The following is a 26,707-nucleotide window of genomic DNA, read 5'->3' as shown; positions in this document are numbered from 1 at the left end:
AATAGACCTCCAGGAGCCGAATCCAATGCAATCACACAAGAGTCTTTATTGCAAGCTCGAGCCTGGACTCACAACCGTTTCCGGCGCAGCGGTCCCAGGGAGTGAGTCCCAGGGAGTGAGTTCAGTGAGATTTTATAGGTTTTGAGGGGATACTCTATGCGTCACAACATCACACAGCAAATCATTCCATATCACTGGAAAATCAAACAACAGCTCTTAATATTGATTAGCACATTCACTGGCAGGAACAAGTTGGGTAGGGGTGATTGGTTAGTACTTCGGGGGGGGTCCTTTGAACTAATTGGTTTAGGCCACGAGGGGTGTACCTACTAAACTATGGTTTCCCAACATGTTATCAACCACCATAAACTACTGGGGGGAGGGGGGCTGTTCATCTGGCATCCCAGGTATTTTCCCTGTCTCATGATGACTGGAAGTCCTTAGGGGATTGCTATGGGTCCTCACCTAGCTTAACTGAGTCAGGGACACCTGGCACCACAGATTTCTCCTGTTATTTGTAGACAAACAACTCAGCAGGGTGGGTATGTGCTTAGGAGAGCTCTGTGGGTTTTTCCAAGGACAAGGGTCACATCCCCTTCCTTAGGAGAGGCCTTGAGGTAGAAACTGCTGTTATTTATTTATTTTCAAAAATGGAGTCACATCAGTTTTTCAGCAGGAAAGAGGGTGTGTGTGTGTGTGTGTGTGTATGTGTGTGCGTACGTGCGCGCACACATGTGTGTCTATTGGGTTGAATGTCTATTTGGAGACCTGGGTGAAATTTTCTGAATCCAAAATAAAATATGCAAACTTACCTTCTCTCGAGGGGGCTGCAGCTAGAGCCCAAACAGTTGGCCACACTTAGCAGAAAGGTAGAATCTTATTCACCCAGATTGGAAAATGAAAGCCACATGCAATAGAGGAGAACTCAGTCACCATCTGCCCTCCTAACTCGGGCCTTCTGATCCTCCTAATCTCATTCCAGTGCCGCCAGCTGGCTCTAAGGCAGAAATTCCTGTGTGGAATGAACTACAGTGCCACCAGCTGTAGCCAAAGTAGCCCCTGGAGAAAATGAGCCACGTGGCAGGGGCCCTTTAAACATCCAAGCCCCGCCCCTGCCCCGCCTCTCTCGTCCAGCCCTGCCCTGCCCTGCCCTACCCTACCCTCCGCAGCCAGGAAGTGCTCCCTGGACTGTGAGGGAGTTTCCTGATCTGAGGGTGCTGCTGCTAGCCTGGCTTCTAGATGTGAGTAAATCACACTGGCCCCCAAACCAGTGGTGGGTATCTATCCCTTCTAAGGCTCTCTTTGACCCTGTCCTGCTTTCTAGGGCCTTTTGCTGGGGTAGCTAAGACCTCCCTGAACCTGGGGAAGAAAGGAGCAAGGAGGCTGCTTTGGGAGGTTTTGTTTGTTGGAGTTTGCTGCGTTTTGGAGTGAAGGTAGATTAGGGCCACCCCTCCCACTCTTCAAATCTCAGGCCTCTCTCTGACTTGAGTAAGAAGTCTCCCTCCCAAAGTAAGAAGGGGACCTTACTAGGCACAGTGGTATGTGGCTGTGGTCCCAGAGTTCAGGGCCAGCCTGGACAACATAGTGAGACCCACCCCCCGGCCTCCCCCATATACACACTTTCTTAAAAGATGGGGACTGGGGCTGAACCTTGGGGCTAGAGCACTTGTCTAGCATGCACAAGGGCCTGGGTTTTTTCCACCCCCGACCCCACCCCCATACACATCTTGGCTGCCCTCACCCTTCATTCTGTAGGGACCTGGGTTCTGGCCTGTCCCTTCAAGCTCCTAGAATGTGATTTGTCCCTGTTGAAGTTTCCTTAACTCTGCCAAATGTTAGGCTTTCCTACTGCCCTTTGCAGGGCTGTGCCAGTGGGGAGCCTTGGCCAGTCACTAGACAGATCATGGGCAGAGTGATCTTAAGGTGGGCTTGATTTCCAACAGGTGGAGTTGGTAAGAGAGGCTCTCTTCTCTTGGGGAGGAGGAAGTGAAACATAGAAAGCTCAGTTGGACCCACCAGCCTGTGATTCTGGGGATCTTGGAGCTGTTACTCTAGAGCAGAGGAGGGGGTGGTGGTGGTGGCAGTTGACACATGTCCCCTGTGTACTCTGCTTGGGGGAACCCCTGAGAGATAGGGGAAAGAGATGTCCTGTGGAGTGTGCTGGTGGCTCTCCCTGGAAACTCCCACTTGTGACAGCCTTTGGCACACAGAGCACCTGGCCTGCCCTGGGGTGGGGCTGTTTGGTTAGGACAGTTCTCTGTAACCTTGAGTGGATAGCCTAGAGATGACCTCAGGGCTCTCAGGAAACTGGGTGCTCAGGCCTCCTTGTTTGGTGTTGCTCTCTCAGGTTCTGAAGGAGCAGAAGTGGGCGCTGATCCTGCCTGCACTCGAAAAAATGCTCACTTATGAACCCCCCACTCGCACTATTTCCTGGGAAGCACCCAGCCTCACTCAGGCTCTTAAGTCCTCAATGTAGGATTCAAATCTTCATGCTTCTGCCTGGAAAACCAGAGTCCTCTGGTCACAATGCCCCAGGTGGAATTCTGACTCCAGCCTTTGAGAGCTGTGTGATCCTGAGCAAGTTCCTTCACTTCCAAGTTCTTAGGAAGGAAAAATGAGTTGATTAAAGGCACTTACTGCAAACGTAACCTGTACCAGGATTCAAGTTAAGAGCTATTATGTGAGGGTACTTTTCTCAAATACAAGTTGGGGAGTCTCTCCTGGAAACCTTGACCCAGTGGGTTCATGCTGGGAAACAGCATGAACAGGATTAAGTATCCCAGCCAGATACCAGGCATGGTGGCATGTTCCTGCAGTTCCTGCTACTTGGGAAACTAAGACAGGAGGATCATTTGGGCCTAGGAGCTCAAGGCCAGTTTGGGCCACAGACAGGACCCCTTTGCAGCCAAGTCCTATGATTGGGTGAGTTTAGGAAGTATTGTCTTCAGCTGAAGGTGGGTTCAGGACAGGCTGTTGATTACAGGGTGGTGCAGCCTTATAATCCCAGTGACTCAGGAGGCTGAGGCAGGAGGATGGCAAGTTTGAGGCCAGCTTCAGCAAATTAGTGAGATTGTCTCAAAATAAAAAAGGGTTGGGGATGTTGGTCAGTGGTTAAGCACACGTGGGTTCAATCCCCACCCCACCCCCCAAAAAAGAAAATATTGATCTAGCTTAGAGTCTGAATCCTGGTTTCTGGGTCACTTCTAGATTACAATCCTTATCTTCAGTGATTGTCTTTTATTGGCAGCATCCAGGAGATCAAAGGAGCAGAGTTTGGGGCTGGTAGAACTGCTCTGTCCCCCTTGAGGCCACTGAGCTACTCCACTTCCCCCAAAGTGGGTTAGATCTCAGGTAGGGTCTTCTTAAGAAGAAAAGCTCCCAAGACTTTGCCACCAACAAATTTTAAAATGATTTAACTTCAGCCACACATTCTCAATTCCCATTAATAGTCCCCTAAAGCAGGAAATGGTTTTGGTAAGCCGGGAAACCACCAAATGAAAAATAAGCTCTCTGCAATTTCGGAGTCATGTGACTCATAAAATAGAATGTTTAACTCAGAATCATGAAGGCAAACTCCATTGACCAAAAAAAAAAAAAAAAAAAATCCCTGTTTAAACTGAACTTCACACACTTTTCTAAACCTAAGGTTGATGGAGATCGAGTGCCAGAGCTGGGGTGACCATCCTCACCTCCAACTTCAGGCCTACTTGGATAGAGACCCCAGGAGTGGGGACAAAGGGGCTGCTTAGAGCTGGGACAGGGGAAGGGCTGAAGGAGAATAAATGAAATCCCCTGCCCTCCAGGAGCATTCTGATTTGATCTCAGGTTCACTCTTGCTCCTAGCTGTTTGTTGAGCTTCTACTATGCATTCCAGACTTCCTTCTCTCTAATTAATGCCTGCAGCTTCAGGAAGCATCATTTATTCCCACTTCACAGTTGAGCAGAGCAAGGCTCAGGTGCTAGTAGGTGACCCAAGATCGTGCTGGTGATGCCAGAACCTGCCAGATTGACACTTCCCCACTGGTTCTCAGTCCTGACTATATATTAGAACCAGTGCTTGGACCCTTCCCCAGCCCTGAAATGAGTGTCTTTAGAAGATCTCCAGGTACCTCTCCTGTGCAGCCTGGGTTGGGTGTGGCTACTGTGCACCTGCTCTTCCCATACTTTGCAGGGTGCCCAAATCCTCGGAGAATCTTGTAAAAATGATGGCTGATTCTACAGTTAGGGGATGGGGACAAGATTCTGCATCACTATTAAGCTTTTAGTTGGTGCTCTGCCACTCGCTCACTGCACACCACATACACAACTTTGGCATCTGCTGTTTCCAATTTACTGCATCTACCAGGTGATTCTGAAGGCCCCTGAAAAGTAGGGATTCAGGACTCTTTAATTTTGGCTGAAGCCTGGTATTATTTTAAAGATAGGAGCTTGGGATCACGAGCCCCTGTTTTATTTTGTCTTCACAGTGCTGGGGATTCAAGCCTAGGCCTTGTACATGCTAGGCAAGTGCCCTACCACTGAGCTACTCCCCAGCCCAGGAGCCCCTTTTAAAAATAGAGGATGAACCCAGCTTCAGCTGAAGACAGGTCAGGCTGTTTAGTTCTCTGCCCATCCATCCTGACATCCATTCTCTGTGTTGTGTTAGGGGAATAGTGGTCTCTGAGACTTCAGGTGAATGTTGGCTGTTTTCAGAAAACTTCATGATATTGGAGGCACTTGTGGTGAGACCAGGCTGAGCATGTTCTCCATACCCCCCACCCAGCCAACTAGGGGACAGGTCTCAAAGGGACTGAAGGGAGATGGGTGGGGGAGTAGATCTGGGGAGGTAGGGCCAGGCCTGAAATCTAGACCTTCCAAAAGCCAACACCATCCTTCATCATTGACCTTTTTTTTTTTGTATCAGGGATTGAACCTGGGGGTGCTTAACCACTGATCCATATCCCCAGGCCCTCCCCACTTTTATGTTTATTTTTTAGTTGTAGTTGGACACAGTGTCTTTATTTTATTTATTTATTTTTATGTGGTGCTGACGATTGAACCTAGGGCCTCACTCGTGCTAGGCAAGCGCTCTCCCGTTAAGCCACAACCCCAGCCCCCTCACCCCTTTTTAATTTTTTTTTTTTTGACTTAAGTTCTTGCTAAGTTGCTTAGGGCCTTGCTAAGTTGCTGAGGGTGGCCCTGAACTCATGATCTTCCTGCCTCAGGTTCTTGAGCCTTTGGGATTACAGGCATGCACCATTTCACCCAACCTACCATTAACTTTTGAGGGCCTTGATATATTGGATATAAAATGCTCTAACGTGTTGTGCATGTCATCTGGTAAGCCACAAAAGTCTGAATCTGAGACTTGTCACAAATGTGATCGCAGATATAGTGTAATGTCAAGACCTGCTCTGAGAGAATTTGGCAAGCAGTCTAGGTGAAAGGCACAGTTTTAGGGCAGGTGAGGTGGCCAGGGATAAGATGGGGGCCTGAGGGTACTGAAGCCGGGGCTTGTTCTCCCAGTGAGGCAGGAGCCCAGCTCTGGTCAGCTATGAGGAGGACTCTAGCTGAGTCAAAGCTGGGCGAGGCTCTGGAGGCTCTGGCCCCCCTGACTGGGCCCAGCTGGAGTGGCAGATGGTAAAGAGGCCTCAGCCCTCAGGGAGGGGGGAGATGGCCCAATAAGGAGCCAATCGAGCCTGCTCCCACAGCCTGCTTCCAGCCTATGTGGCCTTCTAGAGTTCAAATCTTCCCTGTGGGGCCTCAGAACCCTGCCGCACCTCCGTGCCTACAGCCGGACCACTTCCTCTTGCCCCATCTGGTTTCTTGGCCATGATTCCACCCTGCAGAGAACCTGGCAAAGCAGTCCCTGGGAAAGCTTCACCTGGCTGTCAGAAGCCCCTACTTTGCTATGCCTCTAGTCCTGCAGCTGGGGTGACACAAGACTTGTCACTTTCCTGGTCAGCAAACAAGTGTGGCTTAGGGCAGAATGCCAGGTGGAGAAGGGACCTGTGGTGCTGGGTAGGGAAATTGGGCCTTGGACACTGTCCCTCCACAGCAAAATACTCCGTGCTTAAAGAGAACCTGGAGCTGCTCTGGGCATTTGTATATAAACTTAATCTCAGGATGCTGAAGTAAGAGGCTATTATCTGTCCACTTTTTGTAGGCGAGGAAGCTGGTTCAGGGAGGTCAAAGTGACTCACATAAGGTCACCCATTGAATAAGGGATTAGAGCCACCATCCAGGGTCCAGGGTCCAGGCAGTGCTAGCTGAAGGATTCCTGCAAGGAGTCCTTCCAGGGTAGGGCCCAGATCATGTTGTGGAACAACTAGAAAATGGAAGCAAAGCCTAGCAGAACAAGCAAGAGAAAGCAAAGAAGGCTCGGATAAGAGCCCGTTGGAGAACAGGGCCAAGAGATTGAAATGGAGCCCCTGGTTCTCCAAACACAGGAAAGAGAGCCCTGAAGTTGAAAAAGCCATCTTCCTACAAGTTAGGGAAATTAACATCAAGTAAAAATGAGCCAGAGAAAGTATCAAAGTCATATTCCATACAAAATTACAAGATAAAAGAATGAGAAACCCAGCACAGTGGCACATGCCTATAATCCCAGCAGCTCAGGAGGCTGAGGCAGGAAGATTCCAAATTTGAGGCCAGCCTTAGTAACTTAGTGAGACCCCATCTCAAAATAAAAAGCAAAAATGGGTTGGGGATTTGGGCTTAATGGTAAAGTGCTCCGGGTTACATCTCCATACCAAAAAGAGAAAAGAAAGTAGCAGGGTAACCACCATGTGATGTGGAAAGCCACCAGCTGGGAGAAATGGGAGAAAAGACCAGAAGGAAATGGATGAGGCAGGCAACGAGTTGTAACCCCAGGCAGTCTGAATTCGTGTCCCACTGCACGAAAAAAGGACCAGAAATCCATCTAATGCTGATAGTATCACTAACTTGTTTTGTGGCCCTGAGTGACTCATTGACTCTATCTGGGTCTCAACTGCTTAAAGCCATACTGTTCATTATAGGATCAGCTAGCCTCATTTTTCTATTTAATATTTTAAAAAATTTGAGGGGCTGGGCATGGTGGCACACACCTATAATCACAGGATTGCAAGATGGAGACCAGCCTCAGCAACTTAGCAAGGAATGCCCTGTCTCAAAATAAAAATGAAATAAAAAGGGCTGGGGATGTGGCTCATTGGTTAAGCACCCCTGGGTTCAAACCCCGGTATAAAAACAAAATGGCCAGGGAGTACCAGGGCTCTGATACATGCCAGACCCATGTTTTACCACTGAGCCACACCCTCAGCCCCTTTTATTTTTTGAGACAGGATCTGACTAAGTTGCTTAGGGTCTCCCTAAGTTCCTGAGACTGGTCTCAAACTTGGGATCCTCCTGCCTCAATCTCCAGAGTCCTTGAGATTACAGGCATGCGCTACTACACCCAGCAGATAAAATTAGCCACATTTCAAGTATTCAATTGTCACATGGGATTAGTCTAAAGATAGCAGATTTAGAATATTTCCATCATTGTAGAAAGTTCTATTGATAATGCTGAGTTAAAGGATTTTTAAAAATATTTATTTTTAGGTATAGGTGGACATAATATCTTTATTTTTGTATGTGGTGCTGAGGATTGAACCCAGTGCCTCATGCATGCTAGGCAAGCTCTCTACCTCTGAGCCACAACCCTAGCCCGAGTTAATGCATTGTAAATAGGAGCCAGGGAGCTGATATGCATGCAGCTGCTCAGGTATAAGATAAGTGCAGGGGACTGGGGTGAGCAGAAAAGTTTGTGTCTCATTGAAAGGGTGCAGCTTGCCTATCATGCTGGTGCACGTCTGTAATCTAGGAACTCAGGGAGGCTGAGGCAGGAGAATCACAAGTTCAAGGACAGCCTCAACAAATTAGAGAGAACCTCAGTGACTTAGCATTTCAAAAAAAAAAAAAAAGACTGGGAACTGTGGATGTAGCTTAGTGGTAGAGCACCCTGGGTTCAGTTCCCACTACCACCAAAAGAAAGAACAGGGGTATACTTGCTTCTTGGCTCTTGCCAACTTTGCCACCTGGAAATGTAGATGTGTTGCTGGTCTCCAAAAGCATTAAGAAAAGCAGGAATTCAGAGCTTGTAAAAGTTCATGATTTGGTTTTGGGCTTTTTGTCTTATTTTGGTTTTATATTGGGGATTGGACCCAGGGGTGGTCTACACCCCAGTCCTTTCTATTTTTTGAGATAGTATCTCACTGTGCTCCTGAGGCTGGCCTCAAACTGCAATCTGCCTGCCTCAGCCTCCTGAGTTGTTGGGATTATGGGCATGTGCCACCATGCCCAGCTAAAATCAAGTAAAACTGTTATCTCGGGTCTCTCTTCCAGTTTTGATTCTGTAATTTCTGGGCTTTTGCCTATTTGTCCTGTGAGAAACCACTTCAAAACCATCTTACTTTCATTGTTCCCCAGATGGAAAACTGCCTGAGTGAATGAATGAAGAACCACTCCTTTTGGTGGTGACTTCAGAAATATGTGGTGCCTGAGGGTGCGGCTCAGCAGTAGAGTACTTACAAACAGGGCCCTGGATTCCACCCTGATATCAGAGAGCAAAGACTCGCCATTCCTGGGATCATCTCTGGAATGGCGAGTCTTTGCTCTGTGATATCAGGGTGGAATCCAGGGCCCTGTTGTATGTATGATTTCAGACACGTTGCTCAGAGTAACAAGCAGGAGCTTAATAGAAGGGATAGGAAAAGGTAAAAGGGGGCATACTCTCAAGAGTGGGGGTCCTCTCAGGAGAACGACATACCCCTGCTGCCCACCAATTTTAATGGGGCCCCAGGGAAGGCAGGATTGCACCAGATGTCCATACTTTGTATGGTCTTACCCTTAGAGGGGAGATTTTACATTATAATGACCTGCTAAAGATCTAGAGGCAACTTTGAGTGAGCTAGGCCCACACTGACCAGTTGTAATTGGAACCAGTTAGGGGGAATTATCCTTATCTCCCAGTTCAGGGATCTGGTCTGTGTAAGGGTCACAGAAGTCCCCAGGGTAACTGTGTTCAGCATTCTTCCTGCAGATCACAGGTATTTGCTGAGGAATGTAGCATTTCTTAAGCTAGGTGGGTATTTTACTTTTTGAAAGAAAGCATGTGGGGTTAGCATGATAGTCCCAGTTTATAGAATTAACCCCTTAACCTCATGTTCCCAAGTCTCACGTCTGTTAACTACCCCCCAATATCCACCCCCCCCAAAAAAAAAGCAAACAGAAGAAGGAAAAAATCTGACTGTAATCTAAGGACAAGACTTAGAGTTGGGTAGTAAACTTGATTTCCTTTGCTGACTCATAAAAACATGCCCAGAGTCCAAGAGGTGCCGGATGTAGGGATGGGCATTAGGTCATGTGTGTGATGTTCCTGAACAGCCCAGCCTCTGGATGAAACTACCCAGATATGGAGGCAGGTAGCCTGGGGTGGGTGGAATACAAAAATTATTTGCCCCCTTTTCCCTTCCCCGATCCCATAACAACAGGGTGACAACAGACCAGAAAGCGAACTAGAGGCAAAGACTAGAATGACTGGCTGTTACCAATCTGGGTGATTCTATGGGAGCATCAATGCGGTCAGGGATCCCTTCCCTGGTGGATCACGTCTCACCTGTTCACCCCAGGATTGCTTAACGCTCAAGGAAGGGGAGGGGTGCAGAAAAAGATCCTGCAGATATTCTTTGGCCGAGGGCTAACACTTCATATTGCCTGGCCTTTGGGATCCCCTGAAATAAAAGCTGCCTGCCTCTGGAGGAGCCAGAGCGCCCTGCAGCTTGGCCGCTTCCCCCTGTGTGCTGGGAGAGGCTACATCCCTGTCCCCATAGACGGATCTACACTTCAGCTGGAGGTAGCTCTAACTCTGTGCCCCTAGAGGGGAACCTTGTGATTGAACTTTTTGATCTAACCTTTTGTGGATGGGCTCTGGAGTCCTGGGTGGGAAAGATGGGAGTGGGGACAGGAAATGGGAGGCGTCATTTGAGCTGAAAAATGAAGGGCCACCCATAGGCCATCTTTAGACTGGGGCCTGCTTCATCCCAGGTCCCCTGTGCTTATTTTGTGTCTTCTTCCCATCTGTCTGTCAGAGCTCTGTGCTTAGAAGTCACCATGGCAACTGAAGAGTCCATCATCCGCATCCCGCCATACCACTACATCCATGTTCTGGACCAGAACAGCAACGTGTCCCGGGTGGAGATCGGGCCAAAGACCTACATCCGGCAGGATAATGAGAGGTTGGTGTGGGGCCCCCGGGGCCAAGAAGGGCACATTGGTCTCTGCCCTGTTCGCAAACTTGGGTGGCAGGGAGCTTTCTCCTGTTTGCTGTCTCCTCTGGGAACAGGGACCTGGGTCTTCACACCCCTTCTCCCCTTCTAACAGGGTGCTGTTTGCCCCCGTGCGCATGGTAACAGTCCCCCCACGCCACTACTGCACAGTGACCAACCCTGTGTCCCGGGATGCCCAGGGCTCTGTGCTGTTCGATGTCACAGGGCAAGTACGGCTTCGCCACGCTGACCAAGAGATCCGGTTGGCCCAGGACCCCTTTCCCTTGTACCCAGGGGAAGTGCTGGAAAAGGTACTTGGCTTGCTTCCCATCCCCAACTCTGCCAGTCCTAGGCTCTGCACTGTCTTCTTAGGGGACAGTGGGAAGGGCTGGGAGGGACATTTGCTTGTTTTCACCAGGGCAGAATTGACTCACCATCCTTCTACTCGCCTTGCCAGCCCCCTGCTTCCTCCTCTGTGTCCCCAACCTACCCTCCTCTCCTGTCTCCACTGTGGAGCCTTGGGGAGATTCCCCTCCATCAAGTGGACGCGATGAAGCCCAACCCATCCCCTATCTCCTGAGGCTCTTCTCACCTTTCACTTCTCTCTCCTTTCCATCTAACTTCTTAGCTGGATATCCCAGCAACTCAGAAGATTGAGGCAGGAAGATCGCAAGTTCAAAGCCAGCCACAGCAATTTAGCAAGACCCTCAGCAACTTAGTGAGACCCTGTCTCAAAATAAAAATAAAATATAAAAAGGACTGGGGATGTGGTTCAGTGGGAAAACTCCCCTGGGTTCAGTTTCAGTACCAAAAAAAAAAAAAAAGAGCCCGTTCCTTCATTAAGCCCTAGTTCAAAGGGCCTTCCCAAACTTCTCCTTCAAGTGAGTTTCTGCAGAACCACCCTCCCAACATCTGCAGTCTGGGGAGAAGAGTCCTGCCTTATCTCCCTGCTGGAACTGAAACTTGATGAAGACAGAGGCTGTGTCCTCAGTCACGATGACCAGAGCGTCCTGTGTATGGGAGGTGAACAGGGAAAGGGAGACTCTAGCCAGTGTGTGGCCAGAGGGCAGAGTGCTTACTCCATTTTCCACAGCCCAGGGCCAGTGTAGTTGGAGTCGGGAGAGCAGGCAAGATTCCCTAGGATTCAAGTCTTGATTCCATTCTTTACTGGCTGTGTGACCTTGAATGTGTCTCCTAATCTCCGTGATCCTTTCTTTTTTTTTTTTTTTCCTTTCCTTTCTCTCTCAGAACATTTGTCAAATATCAAATGAATTCATATTTGTGGAGACATTTCTACAAACTTTTAGAAGGTGCATCTACTTTTTTTGCCTTCTTGTCTGAAGAAGATGTGATGTCTCGAACACCAACAACTATCTTATAACCATGAGGCAAAACCATGCTTAAAACTTGCTTGTTAATGTTATAATGGTTTATATCCTCCTACCTTCATATAATCCCTAGAGAGCACCGGTGAACAACAAACTAGGAAATTTCATTGATTCAGCTTCTCAGATATTTCTAACACATCTCAAGCCTTCCACTTAGTCTCCCTCTTAGATTATTAGCTCTAAACATCTCCTGAGCTCATCAGTGATGGCATCCTCCTGCTTGATCTACTCCATCCTTTAGTTCTTTAGATCAGATGTCCTTGGGACCACCTCTACCTTGGGTATTCCACCTGGGTCTTATTTTGGGACATATAAAGATTGATGCCATAGGTTCTGATCTTCATACTATCCGGTTTAACAATCAAGGTCATACCACTGAGTGCCCCTGGCCTCTTCTTCCCCCACTAGGACATCACCCCACTGCAAGTGGTCCTGCCCAACACTGCCCTGCATCTTAAAGCGCTGCTGGACTTTGAGGATAAGGATGGATACAAGATAGTAGCAGGAGACGAATGGCTATTTGAGGGACCGGGTAAGTTAACTCTCCATTAGGAGAGGTCGGGGTCTTTGGTTGGGGTCAGGGTCTTTGCCTTCCCACCATCGCCCTGACCTCTTCTATCCTCAGCTTCTGTTCCATCTCCCCTTTCCCAGGCACGTACATCCCCCGGAAGGAGGTGGAGGTTGTGGAGATCATTCAGGCTACTGTCATCAGACAGAATCAGGCACTGAGGCTGAGGGCCCGCAAGGAGTGCTTGGACCGGGATGGCAAGGAGAGGGTAACAGGTGGGGACCCCAAGGGACATTGATGGTGTGTGGGCAGGAGGGACTTTGCTTGCAGGGGAGGCAGGGAAAGCCACTTGTAGCCAGAGGGCAGTACTTCCCTGGTTTCTCTTTTCTTTTTAAGGGCATGGCTACAGCTCAGTCGATAGAGTGCTTGCCTTGTGTGCTCAGTGCCCTGGGTTTGATTCCCAGCACCAGAAAAAACACACCCTTTTTTTAGTACACCATCATAGCTATGCATAGTAACTGAGTTCATTTTTTTTTTAATGAGAGAGAAAAGAGAGAATTTTTAAAATATTTTTCAGTTTTCAGTGGACACAACATCTTTATTTTTTATTTTTATGTGGTACTGAGGATCGAACCCAGTGCCACGCGCATGCCAGGCGAGCACATTACCACTTGAGCCACATCACCAGCCCTTGGTATTTCTTGAGAACTGTGGAGGGCTGTCCAGCACTGGCTCTGCCCCAGCCCCGATCTTGTGATCATAAGCACATGGATGTGGCCTTTCCCTCTCCCACCCTTCACCATGAGCTGTGGGCAGTGGCCAGGTCTTATCTAATTCTGGATCAACAATGTAGAGGTTCAAATACAGTGAACAAATGCAGCGAAGTGCATTACGGGATGTGGATCAAAATGCTTTACAAATTGTGGCTTATTGAGTCCACCAACAATCTTGAGATGTCACTTTTCCGTTTTCCATATGGCAAGGCTGAGGCACAGAGGTCTGGTGACTTGCCCAGGATATGTGGCCAGATGGGGCAAGGCTGAGGCTTGGGCGTCCTTGCTGCTCCAGGAAACAAAAGGATACCCACAACTCTACTGGAGGCACCAGGGCACCAGGGATTGAACTTGGGGTTACTCAACCACTGAGCCACACCCCCAGCCCTATTTTGTATTTTATTTAGAGACAGGGTCTCACTGAGTTGCTTAGTGTCTTGCTTTTGCTGAGGCTGGCTTTGAACTCCCGATCCTCCTATTTTAGCCTCCTGAGCTGCTGGGATTACAGGCGTGCACCTCCGTGCCTGGCTAATAGAGGCACTTTTCCTGCCCATTTTAGGGGAGGGAAAAACTTAGTCTTTGGGGCATAGAGAAGGAATAGCAGAGTGTTCGCGTAGCAACTCCTTGAGCACTCTAGAAGTTTTTTTTTTTTCCTTCTTTAATTCTGGGGAGAAAGGAATGAGTCCAAGGGCTCCTGTCAGGCCTTTGAACCTGGGGGCAGTGACTTCTCTTCACCTTTGAAGTCCTGTTGTCCTGTTATCTAAGCTGTGGAAAAGACATCTGGGGGAAGCTGCATAACTTCTGACCTTGACCTCCTGCCCTTGACCAGGAGAAGAATGGCTGGTCCGCTCTGTGGGTGCATATCTCCCAGCAGTGTTCGAGGAGGTTCTGGATTTGGTGGATGCTGTAATCCTTACGGAAAAGGTTTGTGGCCTGGGGATGAAAAAAGGGACCCTGGGCTAGGGAATGCTCAAAAGTGGCAAAGAATAGCAGCAGACAATGTGAGAGTGAAAGGAAGACATTACTAGGGTCACTATAAAAACCCCAGAGGTCACATCAACTGAGGACTATCTTGGGCTATCTGGAAGGGTTAAAAAGTCCCTCAGACCTGGGAGCAGAGTTAGTGGCCAGTGGTGTTCCCAGAATCCCCCAAGGAAGTGGTAGGAGGAAGTTGGAGGGAGACTTACTGAACACCCAGCGTCTCCTTCTGCAGACAGCCCTGCACCTCCGGGCTCGGCAGAACTTCCAGGACTTGCGTGGAGTGACCCGCCGCACTGGGGAGGAGTGGCTGGTGACAGTCCAGGACACAGCAGCTCACGTGCCCGATGTCCATGAGGAAGTACTAGGAGTCGTGCCCATCACCACACTGGGCCCCCAAAACTACTGTGTGGTCCTGGACCCCGTGGGACCAGATGGCAAGAACCAGCTGGGACAAAAGCGGGTCATCAAGGTGAGTTCCTCCTTTTCCCTAGAGCCTGTCCTATGAGGGTAAATGCTCTTGAGTACAGGAGGCCTGACTTCCACTCACTCCACATTCTAGAAACACCCTTGGTGCCTTTGCACACTTAGTTCTGTGTGCCTAGGACCCTTCCCATTTGAAACCCCAGGCAGCCTCCAGGGAACCTCAGGGACATGCTTCCTGCTCCCCACCCCATGCCCGAAGACTCTGAAACCCTGTCTCTTCTGTGTTCTGGAACCTTGGTCGTCTTGTGTAAAACAAATCCCACAGTTTACCCTTCTCCCCTGCTCCATGAACTTTATGTGGGGACTCCAGGGACCGCACACTTCCTCTAAAGGGCTGCGCAGCAGTAGTTTCTGCCTATAGTACAGGGTTGCTGTTGAAGGCCAATTGTTCAGCTATTGTCTTGTAAATGCGGCCCAGACAACCCAAAAACAGAGGAGGCCGCCATGTTCCCAGAATATTGCATTATTTTATTCATTTTTATTTTTATTTATCTATCTATTTATCTATTTTGGTATTGGGGATTGAACTCAGGGGCACTCTACCCCTGAACTATTATCTCCAGCCCTTTTTAGTTGTTATTTTGAGACAAGATCTTGCTTAAATGGCCCCAGGCTAGCCTGAAACTTGTGATCCTCCTGCGTCAGCCTCCTGAATTGCAGAGATTACAGGCATGCACCACTATAACCAGCTTTGTAACTCTTGTGAATAGGTTAACTCTAAACAGTTTAACTTGTAGCTGGGTGAGGTCTTGGTACATGCCTGTAATCCCACCAGTTCTGGAGGCTGAAAGGGGAGAACTCCAAGTTTGAGGTCAGCCTCAGCAACTTACCAAGAACTTGTCTTAAAATTAAAAATATATATATATATAAAAAGGGGGCTGGAGTTGTGGCTCAGTGGTAGAGTGCTCGCTTCGCACAAGTGAAGCACTGGGTTTGATCCTCAGCACCACATAAACAAGTAAGAAAGAAGGGCTGGGCATGTGGCTCAGTGATGAAGCACTCCTGGGTACAGTCCCCGGTATCAAAAAAAAAAGTTTAACTTGTAATGATCCAGGTGTGACAGTTCAGTCTTTCAGAGACATGTTTGACCAAGTGAGATTTTATAGCCCTTAGAGCCTCACAGTCCAGATAGTGCACCACAGTGTTATACTGTGGGGGTGGGGCATGCTTTGGGGCTCCTGTACTCAGCACAAGCCCAGGGTAGCACAGGGCTGGGGAGGTGCCACTGGAGGCACCTGTAGCCCTAGGTGGCAACTGCTCCTAACCCTCTCCTCACCTGTGTCCCCACCAGGGAGAGAAGTCTTTTTTCCTGCAGCCAGGGGAGAGGCTGGAGCGAGGCATTCAAGATGTGTATGTGCTGTCGGAGCAGCAGGGGCTGCTGCTGAGGGCTCTGCAGTCCCTGGAGGAGGGGGAGGAGGAGGAGAAGGTCTCCCACCAGGCGGGGGACCGCTGGCTCATCCGAGGGCCCCTGGAGTATGTGCCATCTGCCAAGGTGGAGGTGGTGGAGGAGCGGCAGGCCATCCCTCTGGACGAGAATGAGGGCATCTATGTGCAGGACGTCAAGACTGGAAGGGTAACTGCTGAGGGATGGGCGGCTGTCACTGCTATGTGACCATGGTGGGGACTTCCTCTGAGCAAGCATCTGATGCTGCTGGAGAGAGGCACATGGTGGGCGTGGGGGAGGGGACGCCAGCAATATCTATAATAGCATCTGCGTGGGCTGCTGGTGGACTCGAGGGCATTCCATGGAATATTTGCCATTTCTTTGTCTAAAATATCTTACTTCAAAACTGCAACTGAAGCCGGGCATGGTGGTACATGCCAGTAATCCCAGCAACTTGGGAGGCTGAGGCAGGAGGATCACAAGTTTGAGGGCAGCCTCAGTAACTTAGCAAGACTCTAAGCAACTTAGTGAGACCCTGTCTCAAAAATTAAAAAGGGCTGGAGATGTGGCTCAGGGGTAAAGAGCCCCCTGGGTTCAATCCCTGGTAGAAAAAAAAAAAAAACACAAAAAAACCTAAAACCTCAAACTGCAGGGATGACCTGGTACTGGGATGGGGATTCTGCCCCACTGCAAATCTGGTCCTAGCTTGAACATCTCCCTGGAGTGTGACCTGGGAGCAATAATACCCTCCTCCCCCATGCCCATAGGCTAGTGAAAGATTTCCTTTTTGCTGCTTCACCTAAAACTTCAACCTTGGTTTGACTGAGAACCACATCTCCAACCTCTTTCTCTAAGAATCCAACCTAGAAATTCAGATTAGAATCTGAGGAGGTGCTTCCTAGCATTGCATCTCTCTGTGACACCCTCCGAGCATCCCAGGAATAATATTAAGCACTTGCTGTATGCCAAGTGTTCTTTGAATTGGACACATGAAACAGGCCCTTGACCCCACAAGGTGGCCACTGTCATGTCCATTTACAGATGAGGAACTCAAAAGGCTCGAGTAGCTTGCCCAGATGGAGCTTTGCTGCATGGACCATGCTGACCCGCTGTGTTGCTCCAGGGTGGATCAGCTCTGCTCAGGACGGCGGGGGGCGTCCCTCTAACCCTCAATGGTAACACCTCTGCTTGTCCCCACCTCTCAAGGTACGTGCTGTGATCGGAAGCACCTACATGCTGACGCAGGACGAAGTCCTGTGGGAGAAGGAGCTGCCCCCTGGGGTGGAGGAGCTGTTGAACAAGAGGCATGACCCTCTGGCAGACAGGGGCAAGGAGGACACAGCTAAGACCGTTCAGCCCTCAGCTCCCCGGAACAAGACGCGTGTGGTCAGCTACCGCGTCCCTCACAACGCAGCCGTGCAGGTGTACGACTACAGAGAGAAGAGAGCCCGGTGAGCGGCTGGCCCCAGCCTCCGGGGTGGTAGGGGAGGCTCTCCCCCCACCTGACTTCTGGCTCTCCCCCCACCTGACTTCTGGCTCTCCCTTCAGGGTGGTCTTTGGGCCAGAGCTGGTGTCGCTGGGTCCTGAGGAGCAGTTCACAGTGTTGTCCCTGTCAGCGGGGCGGCCCAAACGTCCCCATGCCCGCCGAGCCCTCTGTCTGCTGCTGGGACCTGACTTCTTTACAGATGTCATCACCATAGAAACAGCGGATCATGCCAGACTGCAGCTGCAGCTTGCCTATAACTGGTAAGGGCTGGGAGTCTTGGGTGAGGGCCTGCTGGGTGCAGCCCTGGGGTGCCCTGAGGAAGAGAGATGCCTCCTAATGAGGGCAGAATGCCTGACTCATGCCTGGTGCAGAGGGAAGCCAGGCATTAGCAAATTCAGGAAAGTTGTGGGCTCACTCGCATTCTGGGACTTTGGAAACCAGTAGCTGAACACTACCCCAGGGAGACTCCCAACATACATTTAACACAACACAAGTGAAAGGTTATTAAAAGATCAATGGGATACAGCAGGCAGGAGTGGGCAGACCATGTGGCCAAAGCACCTGTTCTGAAACCACAGCCCAGGTCTGCTTCTCCCTAGCTATGGACCTGTGCAAACCGCTTGGTGCTCTCCTCAGCTTACCTATGTGCAACAGCATCACCTACATCACAGGGCTGTTGACAGGGTGCTGAGAGAATTAGAACAGTCCCTGTATATGATGAGAGTTCCAATGGCAGCCCTTAGAATTAGGATAAGTTACTTGCAGAACTAATGCTCACCAACTCCCAAGTGTGTGTTTCTCATTTCTTGGCTGAGAGTAGCCAGTACCCTGTGAGGTGGATGGTTCTGGCATATTCCAGGGCACTGTGGCATAATCATTAAGAGACAGATTGCCTGGATTCAGAATTCCTTCCTGCCACACATTGTATGATCTTGGGCGAGTCGGTTAACCTCTGTAAAATGGGGAGAATGTTTATCCCCCCTTACCAGGGTAGCTGAGAAGATTAAATGGAAACATGGTAAGTTCCTTGGGACCTTACTGGGTACAAGTTAGCATTATCTATTGTAAGGGGCCCTGCCCAGCTATAGGGGATGAGTGTTGAAATTCTACTCAAAGAAAGTCTTTTTTTTTGGGGGGGGGGGCAGGGACTGAAGTGGTTCTCCAGCCCTTTTTATTTTTTTATTTGGACATTTATACACAGGCTCTTGCTGAGTTGCTTAGGGCCTTGCTAAGTTGCTGAGGCTGGCTTTGAATGTGCCATCCTCCTGTCTCAGCCTCCTGAGCCACTGAGATTACAGGCTTGTGTCACTGTGCCTGGTTAAGAAAACAGGTTTCTCTTCTGGGCCTCTTTGTCCACAGGCACTTTGAATTGAGTGACCGGAATGATCCTCAGGAGGCAGCCAAGCTCTTCTCGGTGCCTGACTTTGTGGGGGATGCCTGTAAGGCCATCGCCTCCCGGGTGCGAGGAACCGTGGCCTCCGTCACCTTCGATGACTTCCACAAGAACTCGGCTCGCATCATTCGCACAGCCGTCTTTGGCTTTGAGACCTCAGAAGTCAAGGGCTCTGATGGCATGAGCCTGCCCAAGCCCCGGGACCAGGCCGTCTTCCCCCAGAATGGGCTGGTAGTGAGCAGTGTGGATGTGCAGTCGGTGGAGCCTGTGGACCAGAGGACCCGGGACGCCCTGCAGCGCAGTGTCCAGCTGGCCATTGAGATCACCACCAACTCCCAGGAGGCGGCAGCCAAGTGAGTGACACCTGGGGCTCAGCTGCCTGGAATGCCTCTCCGGGGTCTCCATCTTATACTCCCAGGGCGTGAGTAGCATAGAGTCCATTATGTCGACCTGCTGCATCCTTGTCCTCAAGGACCTCTTTACATTGTGGATGACGTGACCCCCTTAAAAATGTGAATGAGATCCCACCTGTACTCCCTTAGCTTCCCACCTTGCTCCTGGCGCAGGGGGTACAGATTAGCAGTAGAGCACTTGCCTAGCGTGGGTTCCATCTCTGGCACCGCAAATGAACTTCTAAGGGCTTCCCCACCTGAAGCCTTTTATTTCGGGGAGGTGTGCTGGGGACTGAATTCCCAGGCACTCGACCATTGAGCCACATCCCCAGCCCTGTTCTGATTTTGTTTAGAGTCAGGGTCTCTGAGTTGCTTAGCACCTCGCCATTGCTGAGGTGATCCTCCTGCCTCAGCCTCTTGAGCAGCTGATATTACAGGTGCGCGCCACTGCGCCCAGCCCAACAGCCTTTTGCACAGTCTTATCCGCTGCCTAGATGCTTCCTCCAGAGCATTTTCAAACCAGACTCCTCCTCTTGATCTCAGTCTGAAGGTCTCCTCCTTTTCTTTCTCCCATGACTGCAGTAGCACCCTCTTTGCCCAGACACCCATTTTTACCATCTCCAAGGTGCTTGTTTCTATCTGAAATTGCCCTTGCTTGTTTTTTTTTCCCCACTGGAGGGGATATTGGTTGAAGCAGGGGCCCTGAGCATGCTGCCTTCCCCAGGTCTAGAGCCACCCTGGAGATGCGAACAGCGTGCACGCTGTTTTGAGTGGAGGTGCGTATCCAGTGCCTTCTGCAGGCCAGGGTCTGTCTTGGCTCCCTATAGTTTGGCAGTCTCTGCCCTTGGCAGTCCTATCCAGCTGTGGCCCTGTGCCAGCATCTCAGCCTGTCCCTGATCTCATCCAGGCACGAGGCCCAGAGATTGGAACAAGAAGCCCGAGGCCGACTAGAGAGGCAGAAGATCTTGGACCAATCAGAAGCTGAAAAAGCTCGCAAAGAACTCTTGGAGCTTGAAGCTTTGAGGTGGGTGGAGAACCCCAGGAGGATGGTCTTGGGAAGTGGTGGGTGGGGGCACCAGGGTGTGTTTGAGACGGAACAGCATGTTGCATGGCCTAAATCAAGGCCCCAAGTGGTCAGGGCTTTCTTTTGAGTCTTATGGGACTCTGCCTCCCCCTCCAGCATGGCGGTAGAGAGCACCGGGACTGCCAAGGCCGAGGCCGAGTCCCGTGCAGAGGCTGCGCGGATTGAGGGCGAAGGCTCCGTGCTGCAGGCCAAGCTGAAGGCACAGGCTTTGGCCATTGAGACGGTGAGTTGGGGACTGCTTGTGGAAGGGTGTGGCCTTGGAACCTGGAAGAGACCCATTCATTATGGTCCCTGAAGCCAAGCAGGATACTAAGCACCCTAATATAAAGCCTTCTTCAAGTACTTTGTGGTTTACAAAGACCTTTGCCCTATAGCAATGCATTTAACCCATTCCTTGAAAATAAAGATTATTATACCCATTTTGCAGATGAGTACTCAAACACTGGCAGCTTTGTGCTAAGTATGTGAAGCATGTGCTTTACATTTATGTTCTTATTTTGTGCTTGAAATCCCATTGAGTTAGGTCTTATCTTTTTTGTGTGTGTGTGTGTGGTACCAGAGATTGAACCCAGGGGTGTTTTACCACTGACCTACATCCCACCCTTTTTTATTTTCATACAGGATCTTGTTAAGTGGCCCTGGTTGGCCTCAAACTGGCAATCCTCCTGTGTCTGCCTCCTAAGTGGCTGGGATCACAGGCATGAGCACCACTGCACTGATGCTCAGATTAAGGAGCGCCTGTGCGTCGCTAGCTAAGCAGTGGCATAGCGAGGATTCACACCCTGCTGACTAAAAGATTAGAGCTGTGTGCCCTCTGCCTCAGTTCCTTCAGGCTCGCTGGCTAGGGTGACCTTCTGGACAGTTCCCAGGGACCACATGATCTTAAGCCAGCCACGTTTCTTCCCTTGCAGGAGGCTGAGCTCCAGCGGGTCCAGAAAGTACGAGAGCTGGAACTGGTCTATGCCCGGGCTCAGCTGGAGCTGGAAGTGAGCAAGGCCCAGCAACTGGCTGAGGTGGAGGCAAAGAAGTTCAAGCAGATGACAGAGGCCCTGGGCCCCAGCACCATCAGGGACCTGGCTGTGGCCGGGCCAGAGATGCAGGTGAGGGTTAGGGGAGGTTGGAGGGGAGTGTTTGACTTGGTACCAGCCTTGGAACTAAGAAGGCAGAAAGGAAATAACATCCAGAGTGTCATGGAGAGGGAGTGAAAAGATGTCCCTTTATCACTTGAGCACAGTGTCATGTGTGTCAACATCAGGCACTGTATTAGACTCAGCAGAGAGCTGGAACTCTCTTTGGGGAGACGGTGAATACCGGGGTGTTGGTCTGTGACCGATGCTTCCAAGGAAGGCAGGCTGGGTGATGGGATGAAGGGGAGCTGACACTTCAAATCCGTTGGTTTCAGGAGGGTCACTTGGAAGTGCAAGAAGTGACCAACATCTGACCCTGTCTTTCCTTCCTCCTCCTCCTCCTCTTCACCTCCAGGTCAAACTGCTCCAGTCCCTTGGTCTGAAATCCACCTTGATCACTGATGGCTCCTCTCCCATCAACCTCTTCAACACAGCCTTTGGGCTGCTGGGGCTAGGGTCTGATGGTCAGCCCCAGGCCCGAAAGGCGGCTAGTGGGCTCAGCCCCCAGGAGGGTTTACATATTCAGGGACCTCCCGCCCCTCAGACTGCTGGAGGCAACCAAATTGTGCCTTAGCTCTTACAACTGACCAATAAAGTGGACATTTCTGGGCATTTAAATTCTTTATCTCAAGCCTGGGCTACGAGGAGCTCACTAATGGAGGGAAGTGTACCCCTGACATCTGGAAGGTAATTACTAGAGACTATGCACATCTGGAAAGTGGAGAGGAAACGGAGTCAGAGATGAGCCCAAAGTTGCCCTGATCACAATGGGATCCGCAAAGCCTTAGCAAGCTGTCTGTCCTCTAGGGAGTCAACTTTCCTAGATCCCAGGTCAGGAAGATGATGTCACCCATGGAAGAACGCAGTCTGCCTGCCAAGCTCTCTGGGATGGCTGGGACTGGCAACCTCTCCATTCATGCCTCTAAGAACCCAGGGTGGCCTGGCAGTTCTGGAATCTACCCCCAGCCACCATGGAGGCCCCTCACCCCCAGCCTATTTAGGCAACTCCCCTTTGGCGCCACCTGCTGGTCATACCAGCAGCCTACAGCACCCATAGGTGTGCCAGGCCAGTACCAGCACCTGTACACTTTTCCCTTCTCAGATGGGGATGTTACACTGAGGAAGAGGACTATGCCCAACCGTTCTAAGAACTAGTTTCTGGTCTGGGATAATCAGGAGCACCAAGGGTACTCTTTTTCCAACCTCCCCCACAACCAGTAAGGGCCCATTATTTGGGAGGACCCAGGCCCAATCAGTCTAAGCACACCAGCTCCTTGTGGCAGGTAGAGCTGTAGGTGCCAAGCCCGCCCCATCTCCACTGAGGAAGCTAAAAGATCCTAGGGATGGAGAGGAAAGCTTGGGCTGGGCTGTGTGGCTAGAGTAGGCTGCACAACCTCTCTAATCTCTTCCCCATCTATGCAGTGGGCCAGCAAATCCCCCACTGGAAAGGGGTTGACACAAATATAAGAATGATTCCTTTTCAAGGTCTTATTCGTATTTCCCCTCTGTGGCCTGACCTCCTGAGCCTCATTTCTTTCCAAGTTGAATTGCGTTTGTATGATCAGTGGCTCCACTCAAGTCTGAGCGTGCCGAGTCCAAGGGAGTACATCCTCGGCTCACAGCAAGGTGAAGCTGGCTGTGTCTGTGGAATAGGCAAGTGACAGCCCCTCCCCCCCCCCCAGTCTCCCACTTCTTCCCTCTAGGGATAATTAATTTAAGGTTCTTCATCTGGTACCTGGCACGTATTAAGTGCTGCTGTATTAGGGCTGTACATTACCAAGGGCCTCTGGGGACAAGTGACAGAAACAAGTAAGATTATGCATGGTGGGTATGTTCCTTTCTGCATGGCCACCTTGACCATGGCCATCCCTCCACCTTGCTTAACATTGCTAGCAATGGCACCACCTCTGGAACCTCCACTTAAAGCTTCAGTGACCTTGACTCCAACCACTTTTTGAGCCCCCATCCCTTGTCATTTCAGTTGTACCCAGCTTAGCATCTGTGATCTATCCAAGTAATTCACTCATATGAATTAACTCCCTTATCTCCTTGTCTCTGAGTATTTAAGAATGTTTCCAGGGTTAAATCCACTTAATTCCTTTAATATTTGATTAGAAGGATCTGAAAAATCAGCTCTATTATTTCGAATATCTTAGATATAATGATGGAGTTCCAAAAGATCCAAGCTATTATTGTTGTTTTGCCAAATACCCAACAAATGGTTTTTAACCTTCTCCCAATCCCAGAGAGAAGCATTGTACTTGGCAGCTGTAACACACATATATTTATAACTTGTGTGGCATATAAGCCTTTCTTTAAAGCTGAAAGTTCATTACCTATATTTATAACAGTCGCCTCTAAGGCATTTAACTTAGTCTCAATCCTTTCATCAATATTTACTTGATTGTGCAGAGCCTTGGAAGTATTTTGAGCTAAATTATTAAGAAATTTTGCATGTTGAATATTTTGAGATAAAGTCACCAAAGTTGTGACTGTGGATGCAGTGAAAGAAACCAAGGCTATAACTCCCACAATTATAATTCCAATGGCACGTCTAGGTCTCCCTAGCTGGGTATGAATTTGTTATAAGACTTGAAAACCAGCATCAGCATACCATGACTCTGAAATATTAGCTGGCAATAAAACAAAAGAGGGCTGATGAAGTACCAGCACTCCTTTTCCTCTGTTATAATCTAGTAATATAATTGGTTAGGTTACATTTGTTACATGTTACAATATATCTGTCATCTATCCATTTAACTTTTACATTTCCAATTATTAAAATGTAAGGAGATTGGACACAGCTTGTAAGCCATAGCAAGACACTTCCTTACAGCTCTTGCCAATATATTTCCGTAAAGGCTTGTCTGTAAAATGTAAGAATTCTGAGGCAGCAATAAAGCACCAAACATCCTTTTGAATACCACTCTCACTGTAGGTCAAAATATTGCTAACAAATCCTGTAGGTGTCATAGCAGAACTTTTTCACAATTGTCTTATCAATTTTTGGAGACCAGTCTAAAATATACCCACTATCTTTAGACACTGTATGTTGCACTGGAAAGGTATTTACACAATCTATCCATCTAGGAAGGGTGCCAATTTCTATTGTAGAACTATTAGGACAATGAGGAATTTGTGAAGGTTTTGCAGAAATGACTGGTTTATTATGGGAAACTCCCATTTTGATCACTGATCTAGTATAAGGTTTTAAGTCTCCATCAGTAGTACAATTAATCAGTCTAGGTCTCCCAATCGCTATCTTTTCCTCAAATGATATTCTGAGACAGCATGTTTATCGTGGGACCAACACAAAGCTAATTGGGCATTGTAGCCAGAATAATTAAATCTAGTCACATGATTAGGAGTAATATGTGTGTCATTAGTAAACACTGGAGTAAATTCTCTAGTCCACACAGCTGGGTATACTAAGGGTGGACCTGGGAAATATGTCCAGTTAGTGTCTGCTCGACTCCCTTTTACCTGTCAGTCCAGCAGGGCTACCATCATCAATGGGGTCTTATTTCTCCCTAGGAGTCGAATCATTCATGAAGCATGTGTTGTCAGCTTTTTCACATCTTCCCATGAGATCACCTTTTCAGCTGGGTCTTGCTGGGTCATCTTCATTCTTCTTCGATATCTCCTCCTTTTGAGGGAAGGCTTCTTCAGGTCGATTTTCAGTCTCTTGAATCGCATTACCTGAAGTTAAAGGTCCTGGAAGATTAGTATGAGCTTGTATGTGTCCTATGAAACTTGGGTATTTTTGCATTTGCATCACCTTTTGTAGATTATGAAATAATTTAAATAGCTCTTGTGATGATGCATATCCAATGAGTGAAGTTTCAATATTTTTAGTAACTCCAACTGCATATAAGCTGTCAGAATAAATATTAATAGGCTCATTTGTAATGTAATTTTAAGGCACAAATGAGAGCTTGTAGCTCTGCTCTTTGGGCAGAAGTATATGAGGTTTGTATTACCTCTGTGTGGACATGGCTATAAAAACCTGCTTTACCTGAGCTTGAACCATCAGTGAACACCATTAGGGCTCCACCTATGGGCTGGGCACATACAATCTTTGGAAAAATAAGTGGTCTTATTGATGCAAATTGAATAACTTTATCACAAGGGTAATGACTTTCTATCTGACCAGGAAAATCAGCAAAAGCTACTTGCCATAAACTAGAAGCTTAAAAAGCCAATTATTCTGTTGAAGAGAAAATGGAATGATTATATCAGATTCAGATCCAACTAGTTGTAAAACTCTCATTCTAGTTTTAATTACTAATTGAGTAATAGAGTCATGAAAAGGAGTTAATGTCTTTTGGGGAGAGTGGGCTAAATGAATCCACTCAATAACTCCCAATCTTTGCCATATAGCTCCTGTGGGGGCATGAGCAGTTGGAAATATTTATAAATATACCAGTTCTTGAGAATTAATTCTAGTAGGTTGTGTATTTTTAATTGCAATTTCAACCTTTTTTAAAGCTTCTCTAGCCTCTTGTAAAGGCTACAAGGCCTTTACTATTGTTATGTGTTACACTTGTGTTACATGTTGTATGTCTGTATGTGTGTATGTCCACATATCATGCAGTGATATGACAATTGGCAGATAATTGAGGAGTGCTCATAAAAAAATTTTTAAAAAATGGATCCAAATATCTTTGATTCACGTGATTCAAATGGTTCAATTTAAATTGGGTAAACAGATAAAAGATGTCTTTAAAATTAAGCTTATAAGTTTTTCCTAGGTGATAAAAAAAACAACTAAAAAATGTTGATGTCTATGAAATAATCTGCCTAATTTCAGAAATTTACAAGGATTGTTTCAAAATGTGAATAAAAAGAGATGGAAAAGAGAAATTAAAAGGTTCTAGATATGGATTTAATAGAAGAAAAATGTGTTTCTGGATAAGAGAGTCTATGTGATTAAGTAAATAAAAAGGTTTTAGTAAGTGATAGAGAAGGTCTGTGTAAGTTGGTTATATGTGTAAGTTTTTTGAGCAAGTAATCTTAAAGAAATTAAACAACTGGTTAAACAAGTACTGTTGTTTTAGAGAATTGTGCTATGTTATTTCTTTAAAAGCTAAACTTGGTTAATATAGAAACATCAATGTAATTGTGGTGCTATTAATGTGTTCATATCTTCCAGGTATACAAGTCTGTAAGGTAGAAGCTTTAAAAGAGCATCATATCAAGCTGGTATTCTAAAGTTGTATGGTAATTTTAGGCTTTAAAAAAAAAAAACAAACATGTTGCAGGTGTATTTATATCATTTGTGTTCTATAACTGGACTTGTTATCAATAAGATATGTAAAGTTCTATGTTACTTTTTACACTAAGATACAATTTAAAAGTATTTTTAAGTTAATGAGAGCCTATGTAAAGGTTTTATTGCAAATTACAAAAGTACTTTGCTACTTTTCTACAAAAGGTTAAA

At 48.2% G+C, this 26,707-nt stretch overlaps 1 protein-coding gene across 3 annotated transcripts; it reads left to right on the top strand.

Moving 5' to 3' along the window:
- The first annotated feature begins 38 nt into the window (after positions 1–38).
- LOC113178314 (major vault protein) lies at positions 39–21,873 on the top strand. 3 transcript variants are annotated; one of them, XM_077802578.1, is made up of 15 exons: positions 39–115; positions 10,092–10,238; positions 10,384–10,579; positions 12,065–12,188; positions 12,308–12,439; positions 13,767–13,861; positions 14,151–14,387; positions 15,693–15,974; positions 16,992–17,236; positions 17,334–17,531; positions 18,631–19,017; positions 19,964–20,080; positions 20,237–20,363; positions 21,052–21,240; positions 21,623–21,873. In XM_077802578.1, the coding sequence occupies exons 2-15, from the start codon at positions 10,114–10,116 to the stop codon at positions 21,839–21,841; spliced, it is 2,673 nt and encodes an 890-aa protein (XP_077658704.1). In that variant the 5' UTR covers positions 39–115; positions 10,092–10,113; the 3' UTR covers positions 21,842–21,873. The 3 variants fall into 3 exon arrangements, with proteins under 3 accessions (XP_077658704.1, XP_077658702.1, XP_077658703.1); XM_077802576.1 differs by lacking the exon at positions 39–115 and adding an exon at positions 1,165–1,241; XM_077802577.1 differs by lacking the exon at positions 39–115 and adding an exon at positions 1,213–1,273.
- Positions 21,874–26,707: the final 4,834 nt, after the last annotated feature.

Source organism: Urocitellus parryii, chromosome 9, assembly GCF_045843805.1.
Source record: "Urocitellus parryii isolate mUroPar1 chromosome 9, mUroPar1.hap1, whole genome shotgun sequence".
Taxonomy (NCBI): Eukaryota; Metazoa; Chordata; class Mammalia; order Rodentia; family Sciuridae; genus Urocitellus; species Urocitellus parryii.
Note: the sequence above shows the minus strand (reverse complement) of the source record. Positions and strands in the feature narration are given on the sequence as shown.

Bases quoted from the DNA above. Each gene is read 5' to 3' on its own strand.
- LOC113178314 (XM_077802578.1), top strand. From the start codon at position 10,114: ATGGCAACTGAAGAGTCCATCATCCGCATCCCGCCATACCACTACATC. The intron at 10,580-12,064 runs GTACTTGGCTTG...TTCCCCCACTAG, and splicing joins CAGGGGAAGTGCTGGAAAAG to GACATCACCCCACTGCAAGT. The intron at 17,237-17,333 runs GTGAGCGGCTGG...CTCTCCCTTCAG, and splicing joins TACAGAGAGAAGAGAGCCCG to GGTGGTCTTTGGGCCAGAGC.